We start from the raw sequence: 12,981 nt of genomic DNA on the forward strand, positions 1-12,981 counted from the left end.
AACTCAGAATCGGGTTGGCTGTTTAATGTTGATTATACATAAAGTGATATGCCACATGATTGCATTTTTTATTTGATTAAAACAGAATTATTTTCTCCTTTTCAGTAAAATTGAAAAACTTAGTACAGTAAAACCTCGCTACAACAATATTTTGGGGACCAAATAAATATATTGTTGTAGAGGGATATATTGTTACATTGAGGACAAAAAAAGTTTTTTTTTTTAATGTAAATGTATGTATGTATTTTTTTATATGTATTAACTATAAATATATATATTACGTAAAAAATTAATTTGCAGAGTGTTAATTATGGTTAAATATTAAAAACAATTAAAATAAATTTAATATATAAGATAGTAAACATACCTGAAAATCGTTTTTATTGAAAATAATCTGATATATTTGCTTGTTTATTAATTTTTTTGACTGCCAAGTCAATCAACAAAGTATATATTGAAGCCAAAGCACAAAAATGATTATCGTTTGTGAATGGTGCCCCACCAATCCACCACAGAAAAAATTCTCTTTCAGGTGTTAATGTGGTGCTTGTGATCATTTGTGACTCATGATCAGCTTTTAACATACAGGAAATGAAATCAGATAGGAATGTTACATCTGTGACTTCTTAAGAGATAAGGGAGGCAATTCTAAGAATGGAAGCTCTTGGGGTTGTCAGCAGTGAGTCTTATCTTGTCAGAAAAAATGGAAAAAATGGCAAAAGTTGATAAAATAAGATTTTTTACATTATTTGAAAACCAACAATAAATGGAGGAAATAAGATTGAAATTTGGTTTACAGGGGTTTATTGCTTCAGAGAATATCGTAATATTGAGGGGAGCATGACGTAATATTCGTATGCAAGTTTGTCGAGATCACAAACAATACTCGTAAGACTTGTAATAAAGGGAGTTGCTGTATTACATATCGTAGTAGAGAGAGTTTTACTGTACTTAAACACTTTTATTACGAAAAAATTTTTTGAGAATAATTTCATGCCTGTTGGTTTGTTTATGTCATAAATTAGTTAAAATTTTTACTGGTCTGAAAAATCTACCTGTAGCAACTAGGTAACAAATTGAAACCTGCATTGTGTTATTCAGGGCAAAGCTTCAATCGAAATTTCCGTCCTCTGACTAGCTAAAGAAAAAAATTTAAAATTTTATTTGTGAATAAACATTGCTTGTAGCAGTTCGTTCAATTTTGAATTTAATGACTAACACTTGTATTAATATATGGCATTAGGTTTAGCTGAAATCAGATTTAGCCACAAAATTTTGATAACAAGACTTGTCATTCATAAATAAACAAACAGACATGAAATTTAGTTAAACACAGTAAAAATAAAATAACAGACTTACTTCTTTATAAAATACGAGGCTTTAAGACTACTTTTGACTTTGAAAGCTTAAATCTTACCTGTGGATTAAAAATATCTCCTCTTCAACGACTAATTTCAATCTTGAAGTTAAAACTATTACAATATTTTTTAGATCATCAACCTGTAAGGATTTACACTGTACAATAATTTATCATGGAAATTTTTTTTACATTATTTCTTGTAACAAATGGATAAGAAGAAGAAATGTGCATACTTAGTTTTTCAAGCACAGATAAATATGAAATAACTCAGCTTTACAAAATTAAAACTTTAGAAGATCTAATGCATATAATTAAGATATTGTAAACTTTATTTTAATGGAATTTTTTTTAAAATTTACTAGTAAAAATGTAGTATAAAATTTTAAGTGTGATATTAAATACAAAATATCTGGTTTGATACAATTTCATAATCACAAAAGCTTTATATTAATGAGAAAAGTTGTATTGTAATTCCCTTATATTTCCAATGTGCACACTAAAATTTTATTCTGAAAGATACAACAAAATAATTAATGTTTAAACAAGTTTTTATTAAATTCTTCCTCCTTTATCCTTATAGATCATTCATTTCTTATTCAAGGATTAATAATGAGTACTTGTGCATTTTTTTCTTAATATGCACAATGACTGTAATCTTGAATACAATGGAATGTTTGATTCTTATTGTAAGTTATAGTAGTCAAAAAAACTTATAGTAACTTATAGAAGTCAAAAAATCCATAAATTTTTTTTCTTCATAAATCGATAAATTTTATGGTCAAATTTTCAATGTTACCATTTTTTTTTAAAAAGTTAAATATTTCTGATTTGAACATCATCAAAATTGTTGCTATACAAAAGCACTTCATTTCATATTAAATCAATTACATAATCTGTAATTTTATAATGTGTTCATCATTTGTTTATGGAAATAATATATGCATATATACACATAGCACAATAAAGACAAAATGGACAAAAAGAAAACAAACAAAGAAAATTAATAAGTTTATTTGCTGTGAATAAGCTGCAAGCATATAGAACTCATAAAATAAGTGAAAAATACAGAGAAAACATGGAAAATATTAAATATTTATGAAAAGAGAAGAAGAAAAGTTATTAAATAAAATATTTATAAAAAGAAAAAAAAAATTATTTTTATAATTTTTTTTAAATATTTTATTTTAATAATTTTTCTTCTTTTTCCATGTTTTCTCTATATTTTTAACATAAATTTAATACAAATATATATGTGTATGAGTCACATATCAAAGATTTTAAACAATTAAAAATGAATTAATTTTAAAGCAATTAAATTTAAATGCATAAGATAAAGTACTTACTTTTTATAAAGGAAATAAACCAAGATTTAACATTTAGTCTTTGACTTACAGACGAAAACACTAAAGAACACTTTTAAAACTTACATTCTCCAGTCCTATATAAGCAAATTTCTTAAAAGCAATGAAATAACTTGCAATCTAAGTCCGTAAACAATATTATCTGGATTCAAATAACCTTCATTAATATACAAAACAAAAACAGCTTAATTCATTAATTTAATTAAATTTTTTTTTCTAATTTTCATTTAATTTTAAAAGTTAATCTTTCCTCATAATTGAGCTGAAAATGCTTCATTTTATTACAAGCTACAATGAATTTAAAATTAAAGTAGACAGTCATTTATAAAATTGGAAAATATATAACATAAATGGTGTTACCTAAAATTATTCTGATTTCCCCCCTTTCTTTTGAGGTAAAAAACTTTTAAAGAAATTGTTTTTTAATAATGTTTACTTTAAATTAGATATTCTTAAATGTTTTTATTAATTATAATATGCCAAATATATAAAGTTGCAAAATAGTTTTTAGATTGTCTATTTTATTGATACCGTATTTATGTTTATAAATAATATCAATAAAAACTGTAAAATAAACCAAATAATAACTCAATATTAGGTAAATGGATAAACTGTATTTGAATCAACAAAGAACTCAACCTAAAAATGTCTTTAAAAAATTAAAAACTGTATAATATTTTTTAAATTAAAAACTTTTGCAACAAGTATAAAACTTTTAGCATTTAATTTACACAATAATATCTGACTTCAACAAACTCTTGTATATAATTTTACATTAAATTGATAAAATTGAAAACAAATATTTATTTAATTTTTAAAATGTAATTTTTTAGGAATGTTTATTAGTTACCTCAGACTTCAACTGCCTTGTTATCTTGTTTGCATCAGGTTTTTGTAACTGATCTGTAATTGGTATTTATAACAGATCTGTAATTGGCATTTGTAACTGGTCTTCTACTTGTACTCGAAACTGACTTATATCTGGCTTTTGACACAAAATAAATTTTTCTATTAATTGTCCAGCCTTAATATGTAGCTTTAAATTCAAAGCTGGAGTTGAGTATTCATTCAAGAAAAAACCTGTAACACTTTTTTAGCTCCTCCTCATTAAATGACATTAAAAATTCTGAATTCTGAGATTTGAATGCTAAGAGATCCATAACAAAATTGGCTATAACTCTTGTAACAAATCTAAAAGTTTTAGCACTTAATTTACACAGAAAAATCTGACTTCAACAAACTCTTGTATACAATTTTACATTAAATTGATAAAATTGAAAACAGATATTTGTTAATTTTATTTTTAAAATGTATTTTTTTGGGTATGTTTATTAGTTACCTTAGATTTCAACTGCTTTAGTATCTTGTTTGCATCAGGATTTTGTAACTGGTCTTCAACTTGTACTCGTAACTGACTTACATCTGGCTTCTGACACAAAACAAGTTTCTTTATTAATTGGCCAGCCTCAATATGTAGCTTTAAATTCAAAGCTGGAGTTGAAAACTTATTCAAGAAAAAGCCTGTAAGATTCTTCAGCTCCTCATCATTAAATGATGTTAAAGACTCTGAATTTCGTGATTTGAATGCCAAAAGATCCATAACAAAATTGGTAACAGATGTTCTGAAAATAAATAAGAAGATTTATATTAAAAAATTCCCTGTGGCAGAATTTTTTCCAGCTCTCTGCGGCGAAACTCTTTAGCACTAGCATGTTTCTGCAAAATACTTTTAATAATAACAAACATATATGTTGCTAATTTAAAATAACAAAAGTGCAGTGTTTAAAAAAAAAAACTATATAATTTTCTTAACTTGAACATGTAATAATTTTTTATTCTAATATGATGGGTGATATTCTTGCATTTTGTCAGAGGAGGGGAATGACCAAATTATTTCCTTCTTTGCATTTTTTAAATAATCATCACAATAATAATGAATAAAAAAAACATGAAATCCGCAGTAGTATTTTGCCGTAAAAAAGATGGATGACAAATGATTGATTGCATTTGATTTTTTATACCAGTCTTGTGCCAATCCAAATGAATTTCTTATGTTACCTTTGTTATTTTTAAATATAGTTTCATGGATTTTTTTTCCTATTATTACAGTGTTCAACAATATATGATGTCTTATGATGAGCAAAATAAGTCATGATTGTAATATCCCCCCCTTTTTTTTTGAATTTCTAATTTAAATTTATTGTATTACTTTTCTTTGTCGCCTGGACAGGATTTTCCTCTTGACGACGAATATATATTCTTTGTATTTATGTGTTTGTTTTTGTTCCCAATAAAGTTGTATTAGTTTGTTAAAAAAAAATTAAAAAAATCACGTGAATCGAACTCCTCAAATGCGCTTTTAATTTTGAGATTAGGTTGTTGTAATAAACAATATCGCATAAAAAATATTGGATTTAGAAACTATGGAGAAATCAATAGCAATAACCGCCAAAAAATCAGTAGAATTATTGCCTTAAAAAGTAAATACTCGAATGCACGATTCAAATTTTCCATATTGTTTGAAATATATTGGGATATTTAAAATCCATGTGAAAATTAATATCAATAACTGTCAAACATACAATCGAAACAGTACATAGATTTACGATACTATCGCATAAATTGTCAAAAAGTGATTATCTGAATGCATGATTCAAATATTAAGTGTAAATTTCAGTAGAAAAGAAAAGTAACTTTTTTTTTACTAATCAACAAGAACTCTGTAATGTTCTGTGGCAACCGCCGTGTTGCTGCAATTCTGCCACGGGGGAAAAAATATACCTCGGAATGGGATTTTCCAGTTAAAACAAACTACAATGCAACATAATGTCAAATTGTTGTGTTTCAGTAGTTACAAAGCTAATTTGTAAATAAGGAATCAACTATTCATTTCACAGTTATGTTATTTCTAAGCTACATAACTGGATATTCATTCAATTTAACGATTTCATTTCTAATGCACTTTCCGTATTAATATCAAAATCAAAAAAGAAGTATTAAATTGATATTCTTTGAATTATATTCTGAAATGAAGTGCCAATGCATTTAATTATATAAAAAACAACAATTAGGATTTAAAAAGTTATCAGATCAGAAAGATTAGAACAAATTCACACATTAAAAAGAAAAGAACAGGAAAAAAAAATCTACTCACTTAGCAGAAATTTCAAGAGTTTTTCCTTTGGAATAAATGTCATCTTTAATGAGTTGATTTATAAGACTAACAAAATCTAAAAATACATTCAACATAAGTAACTTTTAAAAATAAATATATAATTCAAAGTTGATCTTTACAATATAATTATAGGTGAAACAAAAATATGAAAAATTTAAAAGGTCATATGCAAAAAATGAATGAGGTAAAATCAAACTTTACATATAATCCCCAGTAACTTTAATCGATAAAGTAAGCTTCAGAAATTTGCCTGGGAAACATTTCAAGATTCTCTTTTACCTTGTGGCCTTCGGTGATTCATAAAAAAGACACTCCAGAATGTCTGTTTCACTTGGATGATGAAATGCAGGAGTGGGTGAGGGTGTGGACTCGTCAGCAGCCTTCAACTTTTTTCAAGACTGGAACTGATTGTTTTGTTCCCTAGTTGGCTAAATGTATTGCAGGCAAACCTTCTTAACAAGAAATCTTTATTGTGAAATATCGTTTTACATGAAAGACATGTTTAGTCCCATGAGTCAGCAATTATTGTTGTATTTTAATTGTTAAACACGAAATTTTCAAGCTGATTATCAATTAACATGAAAGGAAACTGGACACAGCACAGATAATGAGCATGTGAAAAAAATCCAAATCATTCGTTTTGAGGAATGCTTTTTCTATTCTCTTCCTCTGTTAGAAGTATCAGATGAGCAAATAAATAAGACAATTTAATATAGTAGTTAAAACTTTTAAGCTTATTTCAATTTGTCTGGTTCATAATAGTATTGCTTGCATACATTAATGTAGTACATAATATGTATTAATAATATGTAATAAATTGTTTTCATGATGTATCGGATAAAACAAAATTCGATTAATATGAAAGAATTATGATAGTCCTACCGATTTCGCTTTAACGAGGTTCGACTGTTTCACTTTTGAATAAAGTAGATTCCATTGCATCTTTATAATGGTCACTTGATTTTATTTAAAATGTCCTTGATATATGAAATATTTTTTTCTTTTTTTTTTTAAAGAAAGAAAGCACAGACGGGAAAAAATAAACAGGGCGAATTGAAATAATGCAATCCTTATCTGTCATATGAAATAAACATGAATGGAATTTGGATAAGGATTTGGTTGTTATTCAGCGCAAAGTTATTTCCAATGGGAACAATTCTATTGCTTAGTTGTAGAATTAAATGGTTGCAGTTGTAGACTCTTAATGTTTAAATGCAAAAAAATTAACTCACATTTTCAATAGGGGTGTGTCCAAAATGCTTTAAAATATTACAAAATTTTCATACCATCTTTTCATACCTTCTTTTTAAATAAGGGAAATACAGTTGCACACAATAAAACAAAAATAAATACAAAAACAAAGGCGAATGTTACTATCATAAATCAAGTATTTGGCTAATCTGTTCAGTAGTGGTGATAAAGCAAAAATTAGCATTATAAAATATTGTATATTTATAAAATAAATGTATCTATAACATGATGCAAAATACTTAAAACATACCTATAATGTATTTTTCATTAGGATCATAGGTTTCATAAAATACTTTCATAAAAAAATTCAAAACAAGCAATCTCATGTCCTCATCCAGTGTAAAAATGTCCTTAAATACTGTGATAAAGTCCATGGTAGCATCCTATAATAAATTTTTAAAAAAAAATCACACATCTGAAGGAAGCAGGTTTTTTTGTGTTAATGTAAAAAAGCAAAACGAGCAATGCTAAATGGGAAAAAAATAGTCCTCTATCATTTTTACTATAAACAAGTACAAAAGTATAATCAAATTAGCAGTAATAGTATCATTTTTTTTTCAATACTACGAATTACAAAAACAAACTTCTGAAAAATTATGTTTTAAAAGTAGTTTAAGCAAAACTAAGAATTAACAAGTGCTACAATTTCAAATAAAGAACTGCATATTTTTTGAATTAGTACCATTAAGAAATAGTATTAAACATTAAATGAGAAAAATAAAAACTGACAGTATAATTTTTTATATTATTTTGCATAATATCATTTTTTAAAGAAATTAATACATACTTTAAATATATATCAAAGGTGGGAAAAAAAACTTTATAATACTGTGAAACCACTTGGGAATGACTACTCTCTGCTTCACAGTAAGATGGTTGTTAATCGAGGTTGGTCGCTCTCAGAGGTTAACTCCATTGACTTCAAAATGATATTGAAGGCACATGATTTTTCGAAAGTGATTCAAATTTAACTCAGTGTCATTATTTTGTGCGGAAACGCCCCTTGTGCTGACGTCATGAAAACCAGATCAACAAGTAAAATTTAGCGTTAATAAAAATGACCCCAACTGATATAATTATGTGTAAAAACAAATTTACCAATTATGATTGATAGAACTATTTTAAATATATAAACAATTATGTTTTTAGTATGAGTTTGCATTTAGTTTTGTATCATAAAAATTAAATTTACTTAAAAAAATTAGAGGTTTGATTGTTTGAGATACTTATTTTTTTTTTTTTAAATAAATTTTTCTTCTAATTTAACTTTTAACTCTAAAACTAAAGCATTGATAGATTTGTTTGGCTAATAATTTTTATATTTTTTCGTTTCTCCTTATTTGATCTTTTCCACATTTGGTACGGAGGTTTGCTCGGTCACTGGGAGAGGTTTTGATGGTCTCTCTAAAAGGTTTTCTTCAAAATATCTATAGAAAATATTACATGCCTCTCAATAGTGGTCGCTACACAGAGGTGGTCTTTCCTGGAGGTTTCACTGTAGTATCATAATAGGCCCAACTTAAGAATATTAAAACAAGAAAAAATACTAACGAACCTTTTTAGAATCTGAATCTAAACACTGGAGATGCTCAAAGCTGTAAGTAATAATCTCCACAAATATTTCACAGTATTCATTTTCATTTTCTTGCAGTAAATCCTTGAAAATATGAAAAGTAATTAATAATATTTAAGTAATCTTTTGTTATAGACATATGTTATATAGATAGATAAAAACATGATATTTTTTAACTGTGAACAAAGCACCAAGTTACATATGTGTAATTTAATAACAAAACGATTTATTTACAAATAATACTCTTAGTTATCAAATAAAATAATTATTCACAAAAAAGACAGTAAAAGAGAGAAAATTATTCTCAAGAACAGGTAGTCATAAAGAAACTGACAATCTTTAAAGAATATACAGAAAACAAATTCAACACTGAATATTAAGTTTGATCTATATAAAAATGCATACATACCATTAAAATGAAAATTAATAAAATATATATATTTAAAATCATTAACATTTAAAGTTTGAAATACAGCCAGTGGTTGTAGAAAGTTATAGCACCATAGACATTAAAATAGGATTTTATTCAGACAAGAGCCTATGTTAAAAGAGATAGTTACATTGAGAAATGAAGATTAACCTAAGAAAAAAGCTTTTATCTGTTTCTGGACAATATTAATAAGACCATTGTAATGCAATATGGGACTTATCACTTTCCCAAGCTATTAAAAGTCTTATCACCATTTTCTAATAAAACTAAAACCAATATTATTCGAATATCCGAAAGTGTAGAATCTGATTTTGATGAAATATAAGATGGGGAATATTAGAAGAAAAAAAAGTTGGTGATTTATTTTCATTTTGTGATTAGTTTATCTCTTATCGCGTATACATTCTCAAATTATGATTCTGATTGGTTATACAGTACAGAACTCGTTATCCGGAAATCAGAAAACCGGAAAACCATAAAACCGGAACGAAATTCGATAAATTTTCCCGCCATTTTTTAAAAAGAAAAATTTTTTTTCCTCATAAGATTTCAGGATTTTTTGCTTTTTTTTTGAAATTTTTTTTACCTTACCATCATTTTGGAAATAATCATTAGTGTATTACTTCGTTTTTTTTTCTTTTTAAGAATATTTCCAAAAATTTTTTTTTAGTTGAGTTTAACTATAGAAAAACAGCTTTTTGTAGCGATTCAGAAAACCGGAAAAATCAGTTATCCGGAATGGCGATGGTCCCAATCATTCCAGATAATCGGTTCCCTACTGTATATGTTTCTTCTGTTAAGTAAGTATCATTCTCAATTTTTTCTTTTTATAATAAGTGCATATAAAAAAAAAGATTACTAATAACTGTTTTATAAGTATAGATTTTATGTTTTAAAGATTGTTATTTTTCAAGTGCATTTTCACACATGTGATATTTGATAAGAATCAATGTGACGACCAATGTGGTGCTAACTATTTCGCATATTTAAAGATGTTACTTTCTTTCTTTTAACTGCAAATAACTTTTATTTAACTTCAAACTTTAATTCTGTATTTGAAAGGCAAATTGTAACCAGGTTAATATGTAGTACTTCTTGCCAATATAATTGAATAAATCTAGTGACATTTCATACTTTATTGTATGTTAGTGGGAAAGAAAAAGGCGGTGCAACTTTTACGGCGGTGCAGTCTATATGATGATTGCACTTTTTCGCAGGTGCAGCAAATCTATCAGAAATTACTGTACTTATTATGTGTTGTTATTTCAGAAAAAAAGAAAAACTAAATACATACCTCTGAAATGTTGGCAATCTTTTCAATAGTATTATTTAATCCTGGTAGAAAAGGAAAAATACTGACAAAGTGCAACAGAATTTTTTGAAAATTCTAAAAATAAGAAGAAAAAAATAATGTAAGGTCAAATATAAATTGAAGATAATAAGAAAAAGTGTGTTATAAATAAAATGTCTGGTAAGTGTGACTGCATAAACAAATACTGGAAATATTAGCAGGATTGTTCATTGATCGTGGTAAATTTTTGCATTTACAGGGTTCCCACTTTTTTATCAAAGCAAAAATTAAGCACTTTTAAGGACTTTTATCAAAAAAATTAAGGACTTTTTTTGTAGAAATTAAGGACCTTAAAAATGATTATTTATCATCAAAAAAAACATCATAGATTAATAATAATAGATTAAAAAAATGGAATAGCTTTTCTTCAACTCAGTCATCCTTTAAAAAATTTTAAAAAAACTAAATAAAGAAATGTTTAATACAAATAATCTGTATTTAATTAAAATTAATTTTGCATTTAATCACCTCACATAAGCTTTTAAGAATATAAAGAAAAACTCAAAGAATTCAGATAAAACATTAAAATTTTCTGTTTTAAAAATAGAAAGAAATTGTGTAAACAGATAGAAATATATAAATTATGATGGTAAATTCATTAAATTAATAAAAATATTATTTTAAGTGACTAATTCTGAACTAAGACAAAAAGAAACTAACAAATATAAGTTTATTGAGGTTAAGAGAATTATTTTAAACTAAGTAAAACCTAATTATAATAAGCTAAAGATTTATTAAAATCACAAAATATAAAAAATTTAATGATTAAAATCAGAATATATTTAGTACCTAACAATCAGGAAAAAATAAATAAATAAACTACAAGGAAAACTTATTAATTAAAATTAAGAACTGAGAAACAGAAATGATAGTTAAAATAAGTGCTAACATAAATATTGAAACACAGGACAAGGCAGGATGTAATGATCAATTGAAATAACAGGGTTCCCACTCTTTTATCAAAGTAAAAATTAAGCACTTTTAAGGACTTTTATCAAAAAAAATTAAGGACTTTTTTGTAGAAATTAAGGACCTTAAAAATGATTATTTATCATCAAATAAAACATCATAGATTAATAATAATAGATTAAAAAAAATGGAATAGCTTTTCTTCAACTCAGTCATCCTTTAAAAAAAACTAAATAGAGAAATGTTTAATACAAATAATCTGTATTTAATTAAGGTTAAATTGCATTTAATCACCTCACATAGCTTTTAAGAATATAAAGAAAAACTCAAAGAATTCAGATTAAACATTAAAATTTTCTATTTTTAAAATAGAAAGAAATTGTGCAAACAGATAGAAATATATAAATTATGATGGTAAGTTCATTAAATTAATAAAAATATTATTTTGAGTGACTAATACTAAACTAAGACAAAAATAAACTAACAAATATAAGTTTATTGAGGTTAAGACAATTATTTTAAACTAAGTAAAACCTAATTATAATAAGCTAAAGATTTATTAAAATCACAAAATATAAAAAATTTAATGATTAAAATCAGAATATATTCAGTACCTAACAATCAGGAAAAAAGAAATAAATAAACTACAAGGAAAACTTATTAATTAAAATTAAGAACTGAGAAACAGAAATGATAGTTAAAATAAGTGCTAACAAAAATATAGAAACACAGGACAAGGCAGGATGTAAGGATCAATGGAAATAAAAATGAAAAAGTTCCATATCTAAAAATTGAAAATGAAATGAAATAATTCATTAAGTACAAAATTTATTGTGAATGAAGGGAAAAAAACAACAAAACATAGTGGAATCAGAAACATCATTCATAAAAAAAGATGGAATCAGAATTTATCCAATTCAAAAGTATTGCGTCTTGTATAGATATTAAAGGAACTAAAATAATCGACGATAAAAAAAATTTGTTCGTAATAAAGTATTGTCTGAAATTATAAAACAATAATTTGTCAAATAAATCAAAGGTAATGAAAATTGGATGCAAATATGGATTATATATATATTACTTATTATAAAATAGGGAATAATGAATAGTGATTTGGTGGAATAGTCAAATATCTGGCCAAATAAAACGGCCACCTACCCAATGATCAAATAACATTTTTTAAAAAAATCCTCAAGAATTTTTATTGTTTATGTAAAAATAGGCCTGGGCATCGTAAGAAATTTTATATCGTGATAGATCGTCAGTCAGACATCGCGATGTATCGCAATTTACATATGTTTGAAATTTGTCAATGATAGATCTTTAAATCAATCAGAAATAAATTTATAACAAAAGAAAATGTTAATTCTAAAAAAAAAATTGATTCTATAACATCAATAGCATTGTTTAATTTTTTTCAATTAAAATAAAGATGACTTAAGACTGTCTTAAGGATTGACTTGCCTTAAAGTAAAAACAAACACAAGCTTTATTTTAATTTTTTTTAAAATTAAAAACGACTTAGATTTTTAAAAAATAATAATAAAACTGTTACAAAATATTTTACATAC

General features: G+C 25.5%; 1 protein-coding gene across 5 annotated transcripts in view; it reads right to left on the reverse strand.

Moving 5' to 3' along the window:
• Window positions 1-12,981, reverse strand: part of LOC107455334 (transformation/transcription domain-associated protein) — a 165,499-nt gene that overhangs the window by 139,912 nt on the left and 12,606 nt on the right. For 4 of the 5 annotated variants that reach the window (XM_087161598.1, XM_087161599.1, XM_087161597.1 and 1 more), the window contains exons 5-10: window positions 10,445-10,537; window positions 8,703-8,804; window positions 7,398-7,530; window positions 5,876-5,951; window positions 4,061-4,343; window positions 1,418-1,500 (exon numbers count right to left, since the gene is read on the reverse strand). In XM_087161598.1, the coding sequence (XP_087017724.1) occupies window positions 1,418-1,500; window positions 4,061-4,343; window positions 5,876-5,951; window positions 7,398-7,530; window positions 8,703-8,804; window positions 10,445-10,537 (770 nt within the window). Of the gene's footprint in view, window positions 1-1,417; window positions 1,501-4,060; window positions 4,344-5,875; window positions 5,952-7,397; window positions 7,531-8,702; window positions 8,805-10,444; window positions 10,538-12,981 lie in introns of those variants that run through there. The other variant, XM_087161600.1, reaches the window with a different exon arrangement.

The sequence above is a fragment of the Parasteatoda tepidariorum genome, chromosome 4 (genome assembly GCF_982258835.1).
Source record: "Parasteatoda tepidariorum strain Cologne lab strain chromosome 4, Ptep-v5.0, whole genome shotgun sequence".
Lineage (NCBI taxonomy): Eukaryota > Metazoa > Arthropoda > Arachnida > Araneae > Theridiidae > Parasteatoda > Parasteatoda tepidariorum.